Source organism: Phacochoerus africanus, chromosome 15 (assembly GCF_016906955.1).
Source record: "Phacochoerus africanus isolate WHEZ1 chromosome 15, ROS_Pafr_v1, whole genome shotgun sequence".
Lineage (NCBI taxonomy): Eukaryota > Metazoa > Chordata > Mammalia > Artiodactyla > Suidae > Phacochoerus > Phacochoerus africanus.
The window spans coordinates 83,207,940-83,233,015 of NC_062558.1; the positions used below are offsets into that span (position 1 = coordinate 83,207,940).

A 25,076-nucleotide genomic window follows, 5' to 3' on the forward strand; every position below is an offset into this window, starting at 1 on the left:
GTGTGAGGCCAGGAATTGAATCTGCCTCCTCAGAGAGATTGTGTTGGGTTCTTAACCCACTGAGCTACAACAGAAACTCCTGAAAATGGTAAATATTCTCTTGCCCCTTGGCCTCCTTGTACAAGTGATTCGGCTAACCCAGCCGCACACTCCTCACTGTTAGGATTCTCAGCACATCACACAGAAGTCATTAAACATCAAAGGAAATCCACCTTTGAAGCTGTCTGTCTCCTGCCCTGTCCCTGTTCTTGCTGTCATATTGTGATGGGACACTACTGACCCTGGCATGCTAATTTTCTTCAACTTCCTTTTCCTTCCTTCCTCCCTTTCTTTCTTTTGCTTTTTAGTGCCACACCCCCACCATATGGAAGTTCCTAAGCTAGGGGTTGAATCAGAGCTGCAGCTGCCGGCCTACACCACAGCCACAGCAACTCGGGGTCCGAGATGCATCTACAACCTACACCACAGCTCACGGCAATGCCGGATCCTTAACTCACTGAGCAGGGCCAGGGATCGAACCTGCATCCTCATGGATCCTGGATCCTAGTTGGGTTCGTTACCACCAAGCCACGACAGGATCTCCTCAACTTCTTTTTTAATAGTTTTGACAGTTTCCCAGTGGATCCACTCAGGGAGTGATGACTGTGTAGGAATATTGGGGGATTAGGGACAAGGATGCCGTGGGTTTCTGGATTGAAGCCCTTTGAAGCTGTTGCTCATGGCCCCTTTTCTGGGCACTGGGGGCAGTGTTTCTGGAACAGTGCCATGGGGGGAGGGGTTGGGGAGGCCACTGACAGACTGCCTCCCAATTTCTCACTGTAGTGCCCCATTCCTTTTGCTAAGAAAATGTTTCCTGTCCATGTGCAAATATTCAAAGAACAATTCTGTAGGGAGGGAGAATGTTTGATTTTTTTTCAGAGAATATATGTGATGGGGAGTGAAAAGGAAGAGTTTGGCAGTGGGGGAGGGTGTCCAGAGTCCTGTGCAAGGTAGACAAGAGGTAGAAAGTCCCCTATGCCAAGATAATTGGTAAGTTGCTGCTGAGTGTGGGTCTGAGGGACCATGAAGGCAGCAGATGAGCAGTGGGGCTGCTGTACGCTTCCCCACGGGAGCCCTGAAGTGAGGCAAGAGGAACATCGTAAGTGTATCTGTGCTGACACTAGGCTGTCCAGCTGATTCTAGAGAGATGTCCTAGCATCTGACCCCTGCAGATAGGCACTGAAGCTCTACGGGTGTATGAGGGGGGCAAAGACCTTGCCAGACTTTTCCAGACTTTCATATCCAAAGGGATGTGCCATCAGCTCTTTTCCTAAGGGCTCAAGGGTGGCAAATGACAATGTCATAGATCACTTCTCCACCTTTTGGTGGGGTTGATGCTATTTTCAACATGCCTCTGGGATGGTGGAATGGAACCAAGCCCCCTGGATTTTCATCTTGGTTCCACTGGGGTGACTTTGGAGCATTACCTGTGCAATGGGAATAACAACCCTTTTCCACCAGTTGTTGGGAGAGTTCAAAAAGCTTCAACAAGTGCGAAAGCGTCCACTGTCACATGGGGCGTGGAAGAGCCAAGCTACCTCCACCTTCTTCCTTTTCTCACCCCAACCCCCATCTGCCTCTGCTGGCAGGTGCCCTTGCAGTTTGTTCAGCCTCTTCTGAAGCGATCCCAACAGACCCAGGCTATGGGACCAGCTCCATCATTGCTTGGCCATCCTCGGCTTTTCTGGAGTCTCAGGGATGAGAGTGTGGGTGGGACCTTCCTGTGTCTGTAAAATCATTACTCCTTGTGTGGCTTTACTTTTTACGGTAAATTGGAGGAAATTCGGTTATTTCAGTAAAAGGAGACTCGGCATCTTTCTCCTCACAGTTGTTACCATGGTGAAATGACATATTCCAGGTGATTAAAGACCAATGCAGAAAAAGCAAAAACAAGCAGAATGATAGAAATAGCGAAAGAAGGGAGTTCCCTTGTGGTATAGCAGGTTATGGATCCAGTGTTGTCACTGAGGTGGCCTGAGTTGCTGCTCTGGGCATGGGTTTGAATCCTGGTCTGGGACTTCCATATGCTGTGAGTGAGGGAAAAACAAGACACAACAAGGGGAGAAAAAAAAAAAAGAAAGAAACTAGAGATAAATATGACTAGCCTTAAATAATCTTCTTAATGAAAGATACCACAATGAGTTTTAAAAAGAACAAAACAGCAGATAAGTTTGAAAAAAATATTTGCTACGTATATAACAGGCAGAGGACTTGTATCCAGAGAACATATAGAAGCTCTTTAAATCAATTAGCAAAAGACAAAAGGAATAGAAAAATGGGGAAAAGACACGAACAAGCCAGCCATTCACTGGAGTGAAATTTTCAGTCATGAGGACCATGTGGAAAGGTATTCAACCTCACTAGTAAAGCACATCATTGCAAATGAAAGCAGTAATACTGGCAAACGTTAAAGTCGTCTCATAGTAATAATGATGAAGATTTAGGGAAAGAGCTTCTCTCTTATGTGGCTGAGGAGGGTCATATAAAGAGGGACAGGGTTTCTGCAGATTCTGGAGGAGCTTGGGTCCATGGGGATGAGGCAGATAAAGACTGGCTCTTCTGTCCCCCCTGCCCCCTTCCACCCCACTCTCCACCCCGGCCCTGATCCTCTAGCTATCTTCCGAATGCTGCCAGAAGCCCATGGGCTGTTTGAATTTTGCTCAGCTCTGGATGGAGGGAGGACCCTCTCCTGCCTGCTGCAGGGCCCCAGCTGGGGGAGGCTGGACTGAGCTACCCAGGCATAGTCCCCCCGCCCTTGCTTCAGGGGTGATCATGTCGGCCACCTCCTCCTTCCCAGCTGTCCACCTGACTGCTTCCCTTCCACCTGGAGGCCAGCAGGGACAGTTTCTGAGAAAGGCCAGCAGCTGGTTATCTCCTGACTGCCTGTAACCTGACCCAGGTCTCAGCTCTCCTCCCAAGGGCTGGGCTGAAGGAGCAGGTTGCTGGTGGCTGCCTGCCCCTTTGTTATCTCTCCCAGGGGCTAGCATTACTGCTTTCCAGGTTTTTCTCACGTAAAAATCAGCAAAGCTTCCCAGGATTCTTCCATTTGGAACCAGATTTTGCATTTGACTTTGGGGTTTAAATTCTTTGGGTGCATTTCCACACCAGTTTCCCCAATGTTCTTTCAAAATGATGGGACTTTGGGCCCTACAGAGCATTTATTTTTATTCTGTCATTTCATAGATGTGCTTATTATCTGGCCACCATTTCAACATTTATAATTGTTGACTTTTATAAAAATGGCTGAGAATATGGTCTGTCTTGTTGAAAGTTTTCTGCTGTAGTTGGCAGCGTTCTATAAATGTCAATTAGGCTAAGTTTGTTGATATATTGTTTAGATCTCTATACCCTGATTTTCCCCCCTACTTATCCTGTAAATTACCAGAAGACCTTTTTTGGTTGTTGTCAAAGACAGCTTTATTGAGGTAAAAGTCATCCACTTAGTGTATGCAAGCCATCCATTTAAGGTGTACAACTAAATGGTTTTTAGTATATTCACTGGGATATGCAACCATTACCACAGTCATTTTTAGAGTGTTTTCATCATCTCAAGAAAACCCATTCAGGAGTTCCCGTCGTGGTGCAGTGGTTAACGAATCCGACTAGGAACCATGAGGTTGCGGGTTCTATCCCTGCCCTTGCTCAGTGGGTTAACGATCCGGCGTTGCCGTGAGCTGTGGTGTAGGTTGCAGACGTGGCTCGGATCCCGCGTTGCTGTGGCTCTGGCGTAGGCCGGTGGCTACAGCTCCGATTCGACCCCTAGCCTGGGAACCTCCATATGCCGCGGGAGCGGCCCAAGAAATAGCAACAATAACAACAACAAAAAAGACAAAAGACAAAAAAAAAAAAAAAAGAAATCCCATTCACTTTAACTATTACCTCCCAGATCTTCTCTCCCTGCCCCAGCCCTTAGCAACCACTAATCTACTTTATATCTCTATGGATTTCCCTATTCTAGACTTTCAAATGAGTAGAATAATATAATATGTGGATTTGTTGTGACTGACTTCTTGCACTTAGGATGTTTTCATGACCCATCCATAATGTAGCATGTGTCAGCATGCCATTCTTTTTTATGGCTGAATAATATTCCACTATATAGATGTACTACATTTTTTTAAAATCCATTCATCTTTTAATGGATATTTGTTTTTTTTCTGTTTTTGACTATTATGAATAATGTTTCTATAAACATTCATTTACAAGTTTTTATTTGGGCATATCTTTTCATTTCTCTTGGGTGTGTTCCTAGAAGTGGAATTGGGGGGTCATTTGATAATTTTATGCTTAATAATTTGAGGAATTGGCAGACTGTTTGCCAAAACAGTTGCTCCATGTTACCTTCCCACCGGCAGTGTATGAGAATTCCAGTTTTCCCACATCCTGCTATTATCTGTGTTTTTTGGTTAAATCCATCCTGGGAAGTGTGAAGAGTTGTATCATTGTGGTTTTGATTTGCATGTGGTTGAGCATCTTTCCTTATGCTTATTGGTCATCTGTATATCTTATTTGGAGAAATGTCTGTTGAGATCCTTTGCCCATTTTTTGACTGAATTGTCCTTTTATTGTTCAGTTGTAAGAATTTTTATATACTCCAGACACAAGTTCCTTATCAGATACGTGATCTGTAAATATTTACTCCCACCCTTTGAGTTGCCTTTTACTTTCTTGATGGCATTTTTGGAAATACAGTGGTTTTAAATTTCAAATTTTGGAGTTCCCGTTATGCCTCAGTGGAAATGAATCTGACTGGCATCCATGAGGGATGGGTTGAGGATCCTCAGCAGGTTGAGGATCTGGCATTGCTGTGAGCTGTGGTGTAGATTGCAGATGTGGCTCAGGTCTGGTGTTGCTGTGACTGTGGCGTAGGCCAGTGACTACAGCTCCTATTAGACAGCTAGCCTGGGGACCTCCATATGCCTCAGGTGTGGCCCTAAAAAGACAAGACAAAAAAAAATTTCAAATTTTGATGACGTCCGAGTTATATTTATTTTCTTTTGTTTTTGTGCTTTTGGTGTTGTATCTAAGAAACCACTGTCTCATTTAAGGTCATGAAGATTTATGCCTATATCTATATTTTCAAATTCATTAACACAGACTAGCACATGATATTCTCTTTTAATCATTTATTGTTTTACATTGTCTTTTTTATTCTTAATGCCATATTTATTATATATACACATATACACATAATAAATATATATACATGGCATATATGTAACATATATATAACACATATATACATATAAATATATTTTAACATAATTTATTACATTTTTCAAAGAGCAAATTTTTTTTCTTTTGGCTTTTTGGGGCCACACTCACAGCATATGGAGGTTCCCAGGCTAGGGGTCTAATCAGAGCTACAGATGCCGGCCTCCCTACAGCCACAGCCACATTTGCAACCTACACCACAGCCACAGCAACGCAGGATCCTAGCTGCATCTGTGACCTCCACCACAGCTCGTGGCAACGCCGGATCCTTAACCCACTGAGTGAGGCCAGGGATTGAACCTGCAACCTCATGGTTCCTAGTCAGATTCGTTTCCACTGCTCCATGGCATGGGAACTCCATAGTTTTTTGTTCTTTTTATAATGTCTTAGATTGAAAACTTATTTTATTCATGTTATATCTTTTTTAAAACAAAGCTTTTTAAATATCTCATTAAAATATTTAAACATATAGGCAAAATAGAAAGTAATAAAGTACTCAAGGACCCATAATGTCTTTATTCAGCGTAAACAATAGTGCCTTGTTTTTATTTAAATACTTCATATACAGGTGAGACCCACTTTAGTGCTTTTCTAAAATTTTACTCCCTATGTCTCTCCCCGTATGCGATCCTATTATAAATTCCATGTGTATCATTCTTATATCTCTTCCATACTTTGATACATATTTTGTAAACAACATGTTGCTTAATCATTATGTGAATGACCTTATACTACATGCAATCGGAATTTAATTTTTTAGTTCTGTGTTTTTTTATGTCTGTGTTGTTTGAAATGATAGTTCACTATTTTTTTCCTATAGTGTACTGCATTATAATTTATTTATCTGTTTTCCTTTATTGGGTATTTATGTTGTTTCCAATTTTTAATTTTGGGCAATGTTTTCACAGACCTCTTGTTCAGGTTTCTCTAGACATGTGTACAGGAGATTCTGTAAATTACGTACCTGAAAGTACTACTCCTTGGTAATAATGTGTAGCATGTTCAACTTTACTAAATATTGCCAAAAATCTTCAAAGTGGTTGTATCCATGCCTTCTACCCTCAACAATTTGTAAGAATCATCATTGCTCCTTAACATTTCCAAGAGTTTTTCCACCAATCTTTTTCATTCTTTCTGATCTTGTAGGAATGAAATGATAGTTCACTCTTGTTTTCCTATGCCTATCTCTAATTAGTGATGAAGTGAAGTATCTTTAATGTGTTTGTTTACTATCTATGTTTCCACTCTGGTGAAATGTCTGTTTCAATCAATAATCTGACAAGAATGTATTAAGCTGTGAGCAACAAAAAAATCCAATCACCAGGGACTTTCATAAATAGATTTTCCCCCCCAACTGACAAAAAAAATCTAGAAATAGACAGTCTTGAGCTGGGTGAGTAACTTTGTGATATTAACATCTCTGGCTCTTCTTTTGTGGTCTTCAGATGGTGGCTCTGTATTTTGGGTTTTCAGGTGGTTTTTGTGCTTCTTAGTTATACATCTGTGTTCCAATCATGAAGAATAGTGGGGGAAGAAAGCCTGGGAGGTATCTGTACCAGGACAGCAAAACATTTCTCAAAACTCTCTAACCACTTTCTACTTACGTTCAATGGCTAGAATTTTGTCACATGGCCACCTGAAACTGAGAAAATGCGAATTTTAGGCAAACATATTGCTTTTCCTTTGGCCACATCTGCAGCATAGGGAAGTTCCCAGGCCAGGGATCGAATCAGAGCTGTGGCTTCGGTGTATGCCACAGCCACTGCGACATCTTTGCCCTAAGTCAAAACTTGTGGCAGTGCTGGATTCTTAACCCACTGAGTGAGGCCAGGGATTAAACCCACGTCCTCACAGAGACAATGTTGTGTCCTTAACCTGCCGAGTGACAACAGGAACTCTTTATGTTGCTCTTTTGATGACACCTTTTTTTCCTACCCAAAACAAGGAAGCAGTGAAAGGAGGGTGGGAGGGTAACCAGTAGGTAACTAAGAGCATTTGCCCTTCTCTTCCCACCTATAGGTTTGTTCATCATTTTCTTATTCACTTATTAGGATTCTTTGTATATTCTAGAAAAATTTTTTTCCAATCAAGATTCTGTGATAAGGGAGTTCCCATTGTGGCTCAGCGGGTTACGAACACTGCTAGTATCCTTGAGGATGTGGGTGGGTTCGATCCCTGGCCTTGCTCATGGGTTAATGATCCAGTTTTGCCATGGTATAGGTTGCAGATGCAGCTCAGATCCCATGTTGCAATGGCTGTGTCATAGGCCTGCAGCTGCAGCTCTGATTCGATCCCTAGCCTGTGAACTTTCATATGCAGCAGGTGCAGCCCTAAAAAAAAAAAAAAAAAAAAAAAAAAAAGTGATAAAATTAAACCCATGTATCCTAGCAGTGATTCTCCGAGTGTAGTCCAAAGTCAAAACTATTTTCTCAGTAACACTAAGATGTTATTTGCCCATTTCACCATGTTTACACTTGTACTGCTGATGTGAAATCAAGAGTAGGTAAATCTGCTGATATCTTAGCAGCAATAGTCATTGTATTTTCTTTCTCTCTTTCCTTCCTTCCTTCCTATTTCCTTATTTCTTTTGGCCATGATGGGATCTCAGTTCCCAGACCAGGGATTGAACTCGTGTCTCAGAGCTGGAAGTGCTATGTCCTAACCACTGGACCACCAGGGAACTCTCTCATTGTTTTTTGCATCATCATGCACTCACAGTAAAATTAATGATGGTTTCACCCGTTGATTAAACAGTGTACCTTATTCGTTTTTATGACAAATGGACGGATACATAAAGCATTTCTGCTGCATACTGAAGTATGATGAGTGTTTTGAGGAAAAGCACAATATGATTTTCTGAGTTATGTGCTGAACTAGCCTCTTCATTCATAGAACACCATATTTCCTTAAAAGAAGACTGACATTTCTCAGGTTTTTTTTTCCCACACTTGGGTATTTGAAAATGAATAAGGTGAATCTGTCACTTCAAAGAAAACAACTGATAGAATTTATGACAGTGATAAAATTCCGGCTTTCAAGCAAAAATTAGAAGTTTTGGAAAACGTGTATCAGCCACATTGAGCCTATTTGAGTCTCAATATGTGAAGGTTTTTCTCTGAGGTTCACAGTGATATTAACAAATATGATTTTATGATATTGTAAAATAAAATGGGTCCACATTTGGAAGATCTGCTTGACCCAGTGAACCAATATTTTCCAAAGAAAAATATTGAGTGATATTGCAAAAATCATTCATGAATAAAAGATTCATTCGAAGTGCGAAACAAACCAATGGATTTTAATTTTATTTTGCTTAAAATTTTTAAAAACCTTTTTATTTTGAAGTAACTTTAGACTCTTAGAAGAGTTACAGAGATATTCAGAGAAGTTCCATACACCTTTCACCCAACTTCTCATAGTGGTAACATACATTGATCAAAACTAAGAAATTAAGGAGCTACCTTTGTGGCGCAGCAGAAGTGAATCCAACTAGGACCCATGAGGTTGCGGGTTCAATCCCTGGCCTCGCTCAGTAGGTTAAGGATCCAGCGTTGCCATGAGCTGTGCTGTAGGTGGCAGATGTGGCTTGGATCCAGTGTTGCCTTGGCGTAGGCCAGCAGCTGTAGCTCCGATTAGAACCCTAGCCTGGGAACCTCCAATATGCCATGGGTGCAGCCCTAAAAAGACACAAGACAAAAGACAAAAACAAAAACAAAGAAATTAACATGACCAGTGAATTTGAATATAACAAAGTACAAAAAATTCATTGATATGGTTTCAGGTTTCACATCACAACTAACATTTAAGAAACTGCCACTTCAGTTTTAGCATAGTATCAGAGAAGATTATCAATAAATGCCTGGAAAAATCACAGATTTTTCTCCTTCTCTTTTCCAACTATATGTCTGTGTGAAACATTTTTTTCATCTACTTCAACTAAAATTACATATTGCAACAGAGTGAATGCAGAAGCAGATATGAAAATCCAGCTGCTTTCTATTTTTTATCTTTTTTTTTTAGGGCCGCACTTGTGGCATGTGGAGGTTCCCTGGTTAGGGGTCGAATCAGAGCTGTGTCTGCGACCTACACCACAGCTCACTGCAACACCGGATCCTTAACCTGTTGAGCGAGGCCAGGGATTAAACCTGTGTCCTCATGGACACAAGTCAGATTCACTTCCACTGAGCCATGATGGGAACTCTCAGCGGCTTTCTATTAAACTGGACATTAAATAGATTTGCAAAAATGGAAAACAAGGCCGCTCTCCCAATTAGATTTTTAAAGAGAATATTAGCTATTTTTTCATAAAAATATTATGTATCTTATGTAATGATTTACTATTATTTAAATAAACATATAGTAAATTTTTTCTCAGCTTAAATTTTGACTGTAGTAAATCTTGATATTTAACCCAAATAAACAAAAATTCTTTGAGATACTCAATTTTTTTTTGTCTTTTTGTGTTTTTAGGGATGCACCTGCAGCATATGGAGGTTCCCAGGTTAGGGGTCAAATCAGAGCTATAGCCACGTGCCTGCACCACAGCCATAGCAATACCAGATCTGAGCCGTGTTTGTGACCTATGCTACAGCTCAAGGCAACACCGGGCCCTTAACCCACTGAGTGAGGCCAGGGATTGAACCCACTTCCTCATGGATGCTAGTCGGGTTCGTTAACCACTGAGCCATGACGAGAACACTGAGATACTCAGTATTTTTAAAGAGTATAAATGGGTCTTGAGAGCAAATTATTTGATAATGACTGCCCTAAAGAATATATTGTATGCAGTGAGTTAACTTTTCTATGATGCACCTAGACTAGTGCTACCTCTATACTATTCTTAGGAGAACTGAGAAAAAAAAGTCATCATTCGAATTATGCCTTATAGGGCTTATTTCTCTCACAGGACCCCAGTAGAGAAAAATTTTTCTAGACGTTAATAAGTTAATACATGTAAAATTTGTTAACTGTGATTAGCAGAAAAAAGCCCTCTGTAGTTGTTAGCTGTTACTATTGCTTTATTAATTGGTGCAATCATTTGACAGTATTGTGTATTCAAGTATCTTCTCTCAGTTGGTGGCTTGATTTTTAATTGTCTTTATGTCATTTTTTGTGTGTAGAAATTTTAAGCTTTCATCGATATTCAAATATTCAACATTGTCTCTCATAGTTTATTCTTTTTATGTCTCATGGAAGAAATTCTTCCTTTCCCCAAAGTGATAATGATGTGCTTTTATATTTTCCTCTAAAAGTTTCCAAGTTTCCAAGTGCTCCTTTTCACAAACTCATGAGGCCACCTTTGTCAAGGTCATTGGTGACCTCCAGGCTGTTGAATCCAGTGGTCAATTCTCAGTCTTGATTCCACTGACCCATCAGTAGCCTTCGACATGATTGACCTCCCTATACTTCCAGAAATTCTTTCTCCCCTTGGCCTCAGGGATACTTCTCTCTCTTTTGGTTGATTTCCTACCTCACAGGCTTTGTCCTTGTCTCCTTGGGGGTGCTGCTCCCGAGTGGTGGAGTGTGCTGGGCTCTCACCCTTTGACCTCTTCTGTTTTCTACCTAAACTCGCTCTCTACCTGCTCTCGTCCACTTTTGTGCCTTTAAATATCTGTATACTGATGCCTCCAAAAAAATTTATCTTAGTTCTAGCCTCTCCCCTGAATCTTCTTTTATTCAACGGCCTATTGGATGTCTGATAAACGTCTCAAATGTAATTTGACCCAAGCAGAAAAATTGATTTATTCAAGCTGTTTCTTTCTTTCTTTTGGCTGCCCCGAGGCATGTGGAGTTCCCAGGCCAGGGATCAGATCCAAGCTGCAGTTGTGACCTACGCTGCAGCTGTGACAACGCTGGATCCTCAACCCACTGTGCCAGGCCAGGGGTTGAACCTGCATCCCTGTGCTCCAGAGACACTGCCGATCCTGTTTTACCACAGCAGGAACTTCCAGGCTGTTTCTTTCATGTTGCTCCTTTCAGTAATATGGCCATTCATTCCATTGCTTAGGCTGAAATGTTGGAATTTTCTTGCTCTCTTTCTTTCCCTGTTCATATCCAAAATTTAAGCAAATAGATTTAAGGCTTTTTCCTTCAGAATATATCCTAAGTCTTAACCACTTTATACCTTCTCCACTAGGACTGCCTTAGTCAAGAAATGATTGTATATCCCCTGGACTATTACAAATGCTCATTGGCCCACAGGTTTTCTTGTCCCCCATCTATGTTCCGCATAACAAGGAGTGTGAGCGTTTTTAAAGGTAAGTAAAATTATGCCACTTTCCCCATTCTCCACTGCTAATGGCTTCCCATCTCATTAAGAATAAACCCAAAGTCTTTACCAGGGTCAACAATGTCTACCATGATTAGACGTGGAATGAACTGAAGCTGCTGCTTTTCCAGCTGCATTCCAGTGTCCTTTTTGCTCACTCTACTGCAGCCACGGTGGCCTCCTTGCTGTTCTTGAAGTTGCCAAGCACGTTAACCAGCAACCTGACTTCAATTCTACTCAGGCCCTTGTCTCACCTGGAGAACCTGTATTCCTCTCTGTAGGAGTCACATTCCTGGTGCCCACCGTTTGCTTCAGGACCTACTCTGCTCACGATTTCACACTTCCCTGGTATGGAGTCCATGGAGGCATTTCTTGTATTTCTGCGCCTTTTTTCCTTGTTATTTTGCGTCTGTATTGCTGTGTGTTTGGAGAACAATGTTTTGTCTTCACTGGGACATCAAAAAGAAAAGCCTTTAAACCTATGATTTTTCTTTTGAGTGTACAGTTACTTCTACCCATATTTCTTGCTGCAATTTTTCCCCTTGATAATGTGTAATTTCAGTTTTGATTTCCCCTAAGATCCATGGGTTATCTAGGAGATTTTTTTTCTTTTTTGATCACACCAATAGCATATGGAAGTTTCTGGGTCAGGGAGAGAATCCAAGCTGCAGCTTCACTGCCAGAGCTGTGGCAATGCCTGATCCTTAACTCTCTGTGACAGGCTGGGGATCGAACCCACACCACTGCAGAGATAATGCTGAATAGGAGATATTTTTTGATGGCTGTCTTCCCTCCCTGATTTCTATTTTTGTATTGTTTTTATTAGAGAATAAGGCCTATAACATTTTTGTCACAATTGCAAGATCAGAAGAAGAAAAGTATATTATTTTTTTTCTTTTCACAGCTGCACCTGTGGCACATGGAAGTTTCTGGGCCAGGGACTGAATCAGAGCTGCAGCTGGGGCCTACGCCACAGCCACAGCACCACCAGATCTGAGGCACATTTGCAACCCAGGCCGTAGCTTACCGCAACACCAGATCCTTAACCCACTGAGTGGACCTTAACCCATTGAGTGGAACATCAAACCCGAATCCTCAGAGAGACAACGTAGGGTCTGTAACCTGCTGAGGCACAATGGGAACTCTAAAAGTATATTCTTAAGGTTTAAGGCGTAAAGTTCTGTGGTTGTTAAGAAAAATTTGTTAACTATATTATTCAAATCCTCTGTGTTATTAATTTTTAAAATCTATTTGGTCTACCAGCTTCTGAAATAAATAGAGTAAGACTCTCCACTATGAATATATATACATTTTCAAATTCTTCTTGCACTGTTAGAAGTTTTTGTTTTATGCAGTTGTCTGCTATGTTGTATATAGGATAAAGTTTTATGACTGTTATATCTTTGTGGGTTGCATCTTTTATTATCACATAATATTCTTATTTGGCTTGTTTAACACATTTGTCCTTGAATTTGCTTTGTCTGACATTGCTACTTCTGCTTTCTTTTTGCACAATCTGCTGTTGACTTTATTTTTTAACCTTTTCTCTTTTACATGTGTGTTTTGTTTCAATAATACAGAACTGGATTTTATTTTTATTTATATCTGACAGTCTCAGATTTTTTTAATATGGAAATTAAGCCTATTCCCATTTTTGTGTTAATGAATATACTCATGGCTTAGAGTGTCTGTGTTATTTTTTGTTTGTTGTCTGTATCAGTTAGGGATGTGCTTGACCATAAGTAGCAGAATATATGATTAATAGTTGCCTAATTAAATAAATATTCCATATTTATACTGCCACATTTCATTTAATAATTACATAACTTTATTCCCTAGAGTTTCTTATTTTTCTTAAATAATAGGAAGTCTGGAGAGTTCTTGTTATGGCACAGTGGAAATGAATCCAACTAGTATCCATGAGGATGTGGCCTCAATCAGTAGGTCAGGGACCGGGCATTGCCACGAGCTATGGTATATAGGTCAAAGACACAGCTTGGATCCCACATCGTTGTGGCCAGCAGCCGTAGCTCCAGTTTGACCCCTAGCCTGGGAACTTCCATGTGCCATGGGGGCATTCCTGAAAAAGCAAAAAAAAAAAAAAAAAAGGATAATTTGGAGGTGTACTGCTTCTAGCATCATTTCTTCATTCCAGGGAGGAAGAAAGAGGTGAAACGAAAGAGCATGGAGTGAAAGGATTTCTCCTAAGAAGTCTTCACCTTCTATTTAGAGAAGGAAAGCCTATCATTGGGATTTCTGCCTGCGTCTCCTTTGTCAGAAATGGGGGCATTCGATCACTTCTAGATTGATTACTTGTCAATGAGAATAATATTACATGATGGTTTGAGACCAGTTTTATTTGTCCTTTGGGGCTGGGGTAGAAACGTGCCTCTCCCCAAACTGAGGGATCTCTGTTATTCCCCTCAAAAATTGTGGTTTTTCATAAGGGAGGAAGGTGGCTGAATGGATGGTGAAGAGGTAACTGGCAGTGTTTACTGTAATAGCCACACATTTTGTTGTTTTCTCTTTACTATTTTTGCAGGATTTTTAAGTCTCTTATCACTTACATTTGCCCACGATTAATCTGGAAGTTCTGTACTTCTAGCAGTGGTTGCTTCCCTGTTTCTAGCAGTCATCATCAAAGTTATGTTCTTCTATTATCATATTGCCTTAAAAACACTAAAAATAATAACAGTGCCTTCATATGTTAGCCAGGGTAATTAATGCTGTCTTCTGTAATAGATTAATGCTGAAATTTCAGTAGGTTATTTCTGATTACATCATAATTTGTTGAGGATTGGGTAGCTCTCTGCATGGCTTGCTTTCAAACACTGACTCATGGATCAAGCTGCTTTTTCCCCCACTATCTTAGAGTCATTTATTTTCTGGTGGATGAGTGAGAGAGAGAGACAGACAGACAGACAGAAGGTGGAGAATGCACACCAGTTGTGACCAGCCTTAGTTGAATTTGTTGAATGTGGCACAAATCACTTCCCTCCCCAGTTCCAAAAAATAGAATTCAGTCACATGGCCCCATGGTACTGAAGGGAAGCTGAGAAAAGTGGCCATCTAGTGTGCTCAGGGAGAGGAGCCGGTGTGCTGGACATAGTCACTGTCACGAAGTGTGATTCTTGTCACACATTTTGTTCTCCACATAAATACACTCACTGCCTCCTTAGCGGGGGATGCCTACAAATCTCACCAGGTCCCTGCACCCAGCCCAAAGCCCACAGTCTGCACGTGTTCTGCATGAGTCCCTCGAAGGTCTTGATTTGGCTAAAAAGATATACCATCCTAACAGGGCCCACCTTTAAGACACAGTATACAGTGGGGGAGCAGGGTTGGGATATCCACTGCAGGAAAGGGGGCATGGGAGCCCCCCTCAGTCACTAGTCTGGATACCCTGAAATCCTCCAGGTCAGTTTCTGATGGGTCCCCCTGCCCTCAGAGCGAAGGGACAGCTGCAAATGGATGCTGTCTGTGCCCTGGAGGCTCCTCCTTGTTCCTTATTCCCCTTGGCTGTATCTGGAGTGAATTGTGGAGGATCTCACCCTCCTCGGGCCAGGATGGCGTCGGAGAACTGCCTCCTGGTCGTCCAGGTTGGGTGCCTGAGGGCATTTAAGTCTTGAACAATCAAAGGTTTTTTCCTTCCAGACTCAGAAACTTAGGAGGCTTCCAATCTGTGTGCTTCCATGTGCCAGTAGCACCATCACTTATTCTTCTCTAGGCATATTTTACAAAGGGACTGTTTTTCTTTGCCTCTTTATGTACATACCTCTGCCTTTCCACGGAAGATTGCATGTGTTAGGTTTTGAAAAATAAGTGTGAGAGATTGCATTCTTAGTGTGCATTTAGTACCCTGGCTCCTCTGAGGAGCAGAGACAAGGTTGGGATTAATCACAAAAGGGTTTTATTCAGGAAATGCCTATGAGCGAAAAATGCAGGGAGCTGGAGGAGGCTGAGAAAGCCATCACACTGCAGTAAGGCCTGACCTTGAGTGAAGGAGCTGGGGAGGGCAGGTTGGGTGGAGGTATTCCAGGCAGCCACGCAGTCCAAGGGTTTGTCAGGGCCTCAGGGAGGTTGCCCATCAGAGGAGTTCCATGTCTTTCGGGAACCAGCCTGCCCTGGGCCCTAGAAGGAGGTAGTTTTTCCAATCCTTCAAATTTCAAAATTTCTGTGTTCTCTCTATTCACTTTCATTCCTTCTTGCATAGCGCTCAGTTCTTTCTTGAACTCATTTCTTTCCCTTAACACCTTGTCAAACATAGCTTCTCGCAACCAACACACACAACCAATGTTCTCTTCCCTTAGAGCGGCAGGTTCAGAAAGCATGAGGGTCTGTCTTTTTTTTTTTTTTTTTAATTTTTTAATTTTCTTCTTTGGCTTCACCCACGGCATATGGAAGGTTCTGGGCCCAGGACTGAACCTACGCCTGAGCAGTGACCCCAGCTTTTTAAGTTACAGTGTCTAACAACTTTACCAGATGTTTAGCTTCTGCCTCCCGTGGATCTCCAGCCATTCAGCCTGCCAAACATCCCTGCTAAGGCAGAGACACTTAGTTGAGAGTCCTGTCTCAGAAGCACCTTACTTTTAGTCATGGTTGTCAGTGGAGTCTGTTGAAACAGGCAAACTGAAAAATCTCAGTGACTTAATACAACACAGGTTTATTTCTTGCTTTTATTACAGGCTGATGTGGGTCGGGGGCCTGACTGCTTCACCTCACAACACTGCCATCTCCAGTTCCTTGTTTCCAGCCAGTGGCAAGAGACATGTAGAGGCAGAGATAGAAACATAGATTGATCGATCGATCGATCGATAGATAGGAGAAAAGGCTCATGGGCTCCTACCTGCCTTGGCTTGGCAGTGACACAAGTCCCCTTCAGAAAGTGCAGTGCTCTCACCCGATGTCCTCTCTGCTGAAGATCTCAGTGTCTCTGAGCTTTGGACTCCAGTTCTAACCTTGAACACCTGCTCCAACAGGCTGACTTGGCTGCTTTATTATTCCCTAGAGGGAGTGGGAGGGGGAGATGGCTGTGGACTTGGGCTCAGGTCAGTATCTCTTTGGAGTCCCTTTTGTATAGGACCACGTTTTGTAAGATGGTGTGATGGCTGTGTACCACTGGGCAGCCTAAGTCATTCCTTACTCACTGCAACTCAGACCTGGTTTTTCTTCCTTCCTGTTCCTCCTTCTGTTGGAGCAGCAAGTGACAAGCACATCCAGTGGCTCCTGGGGGCAGATGGTGAGGTCTGGGTCTGGATCATGGGAGAAGGCCCTGGCGACAAGCCCTATGAAGAGATCTCTGAGGAGCTGATTGCAGAGAGAGCGCGTCTGCAGGCGCAGAGGGAGGCCAAGGAGCTCTGGTGAGAGTGCTGATGGGGCCAGAGTACAGAGATTTGGGGTGGGTTCAAATGAAGGACAATAGGTTCTGGGTGGGAGGGAGGAGATGCCAGGTAGCTGGCTGGCTGTTTTGAGCTTGCTAAGATTAGGTGACCAAAGATCTTACATTGCATAAACCTCATGGGTTCAAATCCTGGATTCACTAGTTAGTGGTGAGCTGACCTGAGGCCTCAGTTTTCACATTTGTTGTTTAGTCATCACAGCACCTTTTCTATATGGATGTAGTTGGATTTATTGAGATAATACATATATATATATATTTTACCCTCATTGAATTGTCTGCAGGACAGCAGAACAATTTGAATTCACTTTTTTTTTTTGCTTTTTAGGGCTGCATCCAAGGCATATGGGGGTTCCCAGGTTAGGGGCCAAAGAGGAGCTGTAGCACTGGACTACACCACAGCTCATGGCAATGCCAGATCCTTAACCCACTGAACAAGGCCAGGGATCAAACCTGCATGCTCATGGATACTAGTTGGGTTCATTACCACTGAGCCACAATGGGACCTGCTTTCATAAACAACTTTTAACATTTTTTTGCCAGACTTTGAAATCCATATGAACTTGGTTCCAACATTTTCCCCCCAATTTTTAATAACAGGATTTTAGTTATAAAATTGTAATAACATATAAACAGTTTTGAAAACCATAAAGAATATATTAAAGAACAACCCAATACCCACCACCTAAGCTAACCACAGTGAGCATTTGAGCACTATGTGCTTTGTAAACTGCTTTATTCACAGCTTGATAAAATGATCAATATAGAGCCACAACGTTCTTTTAAGATTACTGTATAGAATCCTGTTACATGAGAAACCTCTTTTTGGGATTGTTGAGGGACATTTGAGTTGTTTGCCATTTTTTGTGTTACAAAAATCCTCTGATGAACATCCCTTCCCTACACCTTTGTAAACTTGAGTGAGAAATGGGATTTATGCATATTTTTTTCTGGCTCTCAAAGCAATTCAGCTGATTTAAACTCCTATGCCAGAGAGTGCTGATTTCTCCCCACCTCTGCCAACACTGAATTGTGTGAACCTCAGATATTTGCCGTTCTGATAGACCAAGAATGATCGCACATGGTTTTTATTTGAAGTTCTGTCAGCATGTGGTCTTTCATTTTCCCATACCATCTAATACCTGCTGGCATTCTCTTGGAAGGAGACAGAAGGAAGCAGAGATCACCAAGAAATTCCGGGATGCTCTGGCCAATGAGAAAGCCCGGATCCTAGCGGGGAAGTGGAAAGTGGAGATGGAAGACCGCAAGGCTGCCAAAGTCCTGGAGGAGCGCATCCACGAGGAATTCAGGGTGGGTCAGTGCATGCGAATCTGTGTGAGGCCACCTGCACCAGCCCCCAGGCCTCTGGGGGTGACCTCTGGTTTGGGCCAGCGCTTGGCCAGTGAGTGCTTTATGAGAATAGAAATCTAGCATGTCTGAGCAGAAAGGAACTTGACACACCATTTGGGCCAATCCACTTCTCATTGTAGAGATGAGGAAATTGAGGTTTGGAAAGGGGAAGAGGCTTGCCAAGGCCATGTATAGTAGTGACTGGGGACAGAGCCAGGATGAGAACGCAGGCCTTCTGCATCTCAAACCAAGGGTCCTGAAATGAGGCCTGAAAAGAGTCTGTGGTCACACCAGCCTGCGATCCTGTTCCAACCCTGTTGCTTACTGCTGTGTGACTTTGGGAAGCTTGCTGAATTTTTCTGTCTTCACTTTCTTGTTTGTAATATTAGGATAATAACAACATCCTACTTGAGATTTTTGGTTGATTCAAGGAGATGAAAAATGTATATTTTCTGTCCAGTCTGTGAGGTTATTTGTAACCTTGCTTATCTACTCATTCTGAGAGGATTTGGAGCTGGAAAAGGAGGTATACTGTCCTCTGATAGGAAGCTTAGGTTTCCTGAAAAGAAAATTTTTTTTCCTGGTCCCTTTTTTGAGTTTGTTTGTTTTTTTTTTTTTTTTCCAGTAGGAATAATACATTTTGTGGGGTAAAAACTCAGAAAATACTATAAACAAAAAGCAAAAATAATAACCATGCTGAATCTCAACAATTGTATTATTTTGCGAATTGTCTATTAATTGCATTGCCCATTTTTGAATTTTGATGAGACTGACATGCTACCTACTGTGCTAACAAGGCATCTGCCTATTTTTGAATTGTTAAAAACTCCCCCCCCATAATGATTAGGTAATGGGGACATTGGCCCTTAATATCATTTATATTGCAAATATTTTTCTCAGGGTTATTGTTGCTGTTTTCTTAATTTTGGTTATAGTGGTTCGAGATGTACAGAAGATTGAAATTTTATTATCCAACCATATCAATCTTTTTCTTATTTGTTTTATGTGTAGAAGGACCCGTGCCATCATGAGCTTATAAAAATACTAATCTACACTGTTTTATATATCTTTCCTGATTTTATTTCTTTGCACTTGATTTTCTTTCACTTTGGAGTGTGGTATGATGCTCAGCTCTCATTTATTTTCTTCCAAATGGCTAGGCTGTTATCCTTACATCATTTACTGTGTAACCATCTTCTCTCCTCTCATTGGATTTGTTGCTTTGATTTTTACTTTTTACTTTTGTGTCTCTGTGGATTTTTCTTCGTTGACTGATTATTCCTGAGCCAAATTAAATTATTTAATTATACGTAGCTTTAACAATATTTTTCATTTCTAAAATGTCCTTGGCTAATCTCATCCATTTTTCCTATTAGAGATACTTTAAAATAATTTTCTCACTATCCCCTTCTCCTCACAACATAAAAAAAACCCCACATGATGGTTTTGATTGGAATTGGCGTCAACATTATAGCGGTATTTGTGGAGAATGAATGTTTTTATGTTACTAAACCATTAAATCTTCTTGTTCAGGAATGTAGTAGGTTCTTCCTTTTATTCAAAGCTTTTTTCTTTCTGGCTTTGATTTAGGTTCTTTTTTTAACACCTCTAAATGCATTGGCTACTCAATTCCAAACATTCTCAATAATATGTATCCCTATGGACTTTTTTTTTTGGACTTTGGTAAAATTTATTATTTTATTTAAGTGCTTTACATTTCTTTTCTAATTAAACTTTAGGTTTAATTTTTTTATTGCTATTGTAATTGTGCTCATTATTTTAAACCTATTGCAGTTGGTAGTTATATATTACTATTGTTATCGGTCTAATTTAAGTTTCCCATGAATTACATTTTTTTCCCCAGGATATTCTTTTGAGTTTTTGAGTGAAGCAATGTTTACTCTCAAACACTTTATTTTTAAAAAATTCAGGAGTTCCCATTGTGGCTCAGTGGATTAAGAATCTGATATATTGTCCATGAAGATGTGGTTTCGATCCCTGGCCTTGCTCAGTGGGTTAAGGAGCCGGTGTTGCCGTGAACTGTGTTGTAAGTTGCACATGGGGGTCAGATCCCACATTGCTGTGGCTGTGTGTGCAGGCCTTCCACTGCAGCTGGGGTCCAGTCCCTAGCCGGGGAACTTCCATATGCCACAAGTACGGCCTTAAAAAGAATAGAATATTCTGTGATTGGCCAATGGGGACCTGCTGTGTAGTACAGAGAACTCTACCCAATATTCTGTGATAATCTATGTGGGAAAAGAATATGAAGGAGAATGGATGTGTGTACATGTATAACTGAATCACTTCATTGTACACTGGAAATGATCACAACATTGTAAATTAAATATACTTCAGTAAAACTTTAAAAAATGAAAAAAAAAATCAAGAGTTCTCCTGTGGTGCAGGAGGTTAAGGATCCAGCATAGTCATTGCAGTGGCCTAGGTTGCTGCTGTGGTGCTGTGAAGTTCCACATGCCATGGGTGTGGTCCAAAAAATTAGAAAACAAACAAAAAACCAAACAAAGTATATTTTCCACTTACATTTACCAATTATTAATATTTTGTCTCATTTTCATTTCCTCTCTTTCCTTTCCTCATTTCTTTCCTCCTAACCACACACACACACACGCACTCACACACGTGTACACGTGTGCGCCCTTTTTTGTTGCTGTGGTTTTGCTGAACTATTTGAAAGACAGTTGCAGATATAGTATACTCTAACCCAGAAGTTAGCAAACTATTTTCTCTAAAGGACCAGATAGTCAATATTTTAGGCTTTGTGGGTATTACTGTCTCTGTCACAACTATTCCACCAGGCCACTGTAGCACAAAAGCAGCCACACACAGTATGTAAACAAATGGGTGTGACTTGGTCCAACAAAGCTTTTAAATAATACACACCAGTCAGATTTGACCTGGGAGCCTTAGTTTGCTGCCTCCTGATCAAACCTTAATCCTTCAGCCTGAATCTCCCAAGAAAAAGGACATTTCCTGTTTTAGCTACAATAATCATTATCACACTGATTGAAATGAACAGTAATTCCATAATAGCAATCAAATCCAGTCGATAGTGGAGAGATATTTAGTTGAATATTGAATTTTTTTTATACATGTGGCCACATCCGCAGCATATGAAAGTTCCTGGCCCAGGGATCAAACCAGAGCTGTTGCAGAAACAACGCTGAGCAGTTATGATGAAGCCACAGAGGAAGTGCATATTGTTTTGCATATGATTTAAATAATCTGCTGAGGAAGAAAATCAGTGCTTTTTTTGTTGTTGTTAGTGCCTGAGACATGCAGAAGCTCCTGGGCAAGGGATCAAACTTGTGCCACAGAAATGACAAAGCCAGATCCTTAACCTTCCAGGCCACCGGGGAACTCCCAGGAAGACCAAGTCTTTTTATTTATCTCCAACAGTGACAGTCACCTGTTCCCATCTCTGCGGGGAGCTGGGGTCCTGGGGCTCAGCTCCCAGGGAGATTATGAGGGATTGAATTCCCAGGAGAGATCTTGTGGTTGATGTTGTCCTCGAGAACCTCAGTGATAGAGGGATGTAAATTGTGGGATGCTCTGTGTCAGGTTCATGGAGGGATCAGTAAAGCCATGTGGCCAGGCCCTCAGCTTCACTGAAGGACCCAAATACAGGCTTTTGGTATTATTTCCAAAGAAGGGTATTGCTATTATGTGTTTGTTTTAAAAATTAATTTCCTAAGTGTGGATGTGTTTAATACACATAGTAACCCTGGTGGGGATGTCTGCATTTTGAGGAACCTCAGATATTCGAGTAGCATCTACAAGGCCCTGGAGGGGCTCATTAAGAAATATCAGGTCAGACAGACTCTGGCATTGGACGGTCCATGTTTATGAGCTGGGATATTTTCTGTCAGAGCTGTCTTTCCATGGGCTACTCTTCTACTGTGATGGGCTCTTCATCACAGGATATGGCTAAGGATAGGCTAAAACAGTATCTCAAAAGGTCTCTGTGGTGGATTGAAGATGGCTGGTGGTGGATTCTTGGCCTCTCCTCCCTTTGAGGGGTGGGGTCTGTTTCCCCTGCTCTGAGTGTCCTTTAGCCTTGGGGCTAGCTTTGGTCTATACTACAGTAGAAATGACTGTAACTTCTGAGGATGGGCTATAAAGGATTTGCAACTTTGCCCCGTGACAATGCTCACTTTTGGAAGCTGCCTCATGACAAGCCCTGCACCTCAGCTCCCAGGCTGCAAGGACACCAGGCTAGTCAAACAGAGAGAGGTCACAGGGAGGAGCACAGAGGGACCAGGCATGTGAGTGATACCTTTGTGGTTCTTCCAGTCAGTGACCTCAGCCAAGTGATTGACCTCAGCTGACACAAGGTGGAGCGGAGGGGCCACCCAGCCAACCCTGTCCTGAATCAGTAATCTACAGAGTCACAAGCTCATAAAACAGTTGTGTTTTAAGCCACAAAATTTTCTGATAGTTTTGTTATTACTTAGCAATAAATAACCGCAACAGCTTTGCCAAAGGAATTTATGCATCAGGTTAGAGTTTGGTTTACATAATTGCTATTGTGTGTCTCAACACCAAGATTCTAACATAATGTGAGTCTTGAACACAGCAACGCACCAACCACATTCATCTAATTTAATACTTTTTTTATTCCCCCTTGACAACCCAAGTGCATGTTGTTTGGGGGAGGATGGTGATGGAAGTAGTAAACTCCCTGCTCTGATAAAGCTTCCAGGGTGCCCAGGGAAAGACAACTCTATGAGCAGCCCTCGTCCCCAACCATGCCTGGGAGAAAATAGAGGGCAATGGTCCCTCCAAGAGTCCTGGCACGAGCCAAGACAGGAAAAGGAAAGGATTCCTGTGGTTATAAGTGGTGGGAAAACCGTTTTCTCTAGAAAATTGTAGCCTTTATCTGAGTTTCTTTTGGATAAGGCTGGTATCAGCCAGACGACATGGTGTGGTTTACTATTTCTCTGCTGGGGGCAGAGAAGAATGAACCTGATGGGTGGAATCAGACATAAACCTGTAAAGGTAGGCTGTGGAGCCCTTGGGTGCTACGAGAAGGAGGTGGATTGTTCTCTGTGAGGATCCAGAAAGGCCTGGATGAGTCAAGTTTTATGAGGATCACCGGTGCTGTTGGTGTGATTTCAGTGTTTAGGAGTGGGGAGAGGCCAGTTAGGAGATCATTGCAATGGTCAAGGTGGGAAATGGAGGTCTGGACAGAGTCTGTGACTATGGAGAGATAGAAGGAGATGGATGTAGAGAAATAGTGGTGGTGAAATCAACAAGGCTTGGCATCAATTAGATGCTGGGATGAGGGAAAGCAGAGGGCAAAGCATCTGAGCCCCAGGCTGAGGGTGGGCACCCTCCTCTTGCCATGGGGAGCTGGGAAGGAATGCAGACTTAGAGGAAAGAGAATGTGCTTGGAATAGCTGTGCGGAGGGGTTTTGTTTTTGTTTTTCCCACCTAGAAAGGGGAGAAGGTTAGGGGCTGGAGAAGAGGAGAGAAACTAGATGAGAAGCCTGGTGGCGGAGGGAGGTTGGCTAGGCTCACTCTGGGCAGCCTGTGTTGAGAATGTAGGCAGGTTCTTCGAATTCTCCTGGTCACATGGAATTCTTTTTAGAAAATGGGGTGGGGAGGGAGAACCCCAGAACCCTATGTAGGGTTGTAGAGGGAACTTCAAGATAGAGGATACAGACACCTGGAAACCTGTATTTAAAAACCATTCTGTTGTAGCTGGCATCATTTGAATGCAATTTACATGTATAAAGAAGTTTTTTTTTGGCTTTGTTTTGTTTGTTTGTTTGTTTTAAGAAAAAAGATCATGAGGCCAGACAAAATTTGCTTTTTTTCTGGCTTTTTGTTTTTTTCTCCTTTAAGGCTGGAGTTCATTTTGGCCACCTGGTGACATCCTCCACAACTGGAGAAACCATTGCTTCTTTATTCCCAAGCAGGTTATGAGTGGTGGGAAAACCATTTTCTCTAGAAAATTTTAGCCTTTATCTGAGTTTCTCCTGGATAAGGCTGGTATCAGCCAGACGACATGGTGTGGTTTACTATTTCCCTGTCATGGATCATCACAAACCCTCTCTTCATCAATTCGTTAATTCCCTCACTCTTCTGGTCAGTGTTTATGGAGCACTTACTATATGCCAGGCCCTGTGCTGGGAACTGGTGATGGAGGACAGATGGGGACACAGGCTTGGCCCCGCCCTTTGAGAGTACGTCATCCCACAAGGCATGACAGTGTCCCTGAGGCCAGGCTAAAAACAAAAATGATTATGCCGGAGTTCCTGTCGTGGCTCAGTGGTTAAAGAATCTGACTAGGAACCATGAGGTTGCGGGTTCGATCCCTGCCCTTGCTCAGTGGGTTGAGGATCTGGTGTTGCCTTGAGCTGTGGTGTAGGTCACAGATATGGCTCGGATCCCACGTTGCTGTGGCTCTGGCGTAGGCCGGTGGCTGCAGCTCCGATTCGACCCCTAGCCTGGGAACCTCCATATGCCGTGGGAGCGGCCCAAGAAATAGCAAAAAGACAAAAAGACAAAAAAAAAACAACCAAAAAAAAACCCCAAAACGATTATGCTTCCAGCAAAAGCATCTGTCTCCCTGACATTTTCCATTGGGGTGAGGTGGACTGGGCCTCTGTGGGCTCCTGTGGTGTGCTGTTACGGAAGGGTTATCGGGAGAAGGGGGATTGAATAAGCTGGACAGCTCAGAGGGCTTTGGGCTTGCCAGAAAAAGGCAATCGACTCCTAAAGTGGAAGGTGGGTGTCTGTCTATCTGCCATTTGGCTGCATTGGCCTTTGGCTGCTAGACCTGAG

The 25,076-nt window shown here is 42.2% G+C and overlaps 1 protein-coding gene across 2 annotated transcripts in view; it reads left to right on the plus strand.

Moving 5' to 3' along the window:
* The window catches only part of SH2D4B (SH2 domain containing 4B), a 91,554-nt gene that overhangs the window by 9,850 nt on the left and 56,628 nt on the right, over positions 1-25,076 (plus strand). For both annotated transcript variants that reach the window (XM_047762121.1, XM_047762122.1), the window contains exons 2-3: positions 16,722-16,881; positions 18,083-18,230. In XM_047762121.1, coding sequence (XP_047618077.1) covers positions 16,722-16,881; positions 18,083-18,230 — 308 coding nt within the window. The remainder of the gene's footprint in view (positions 1-16,721; positions 16,882-18,082; positions 18,231-25,076) is intronic.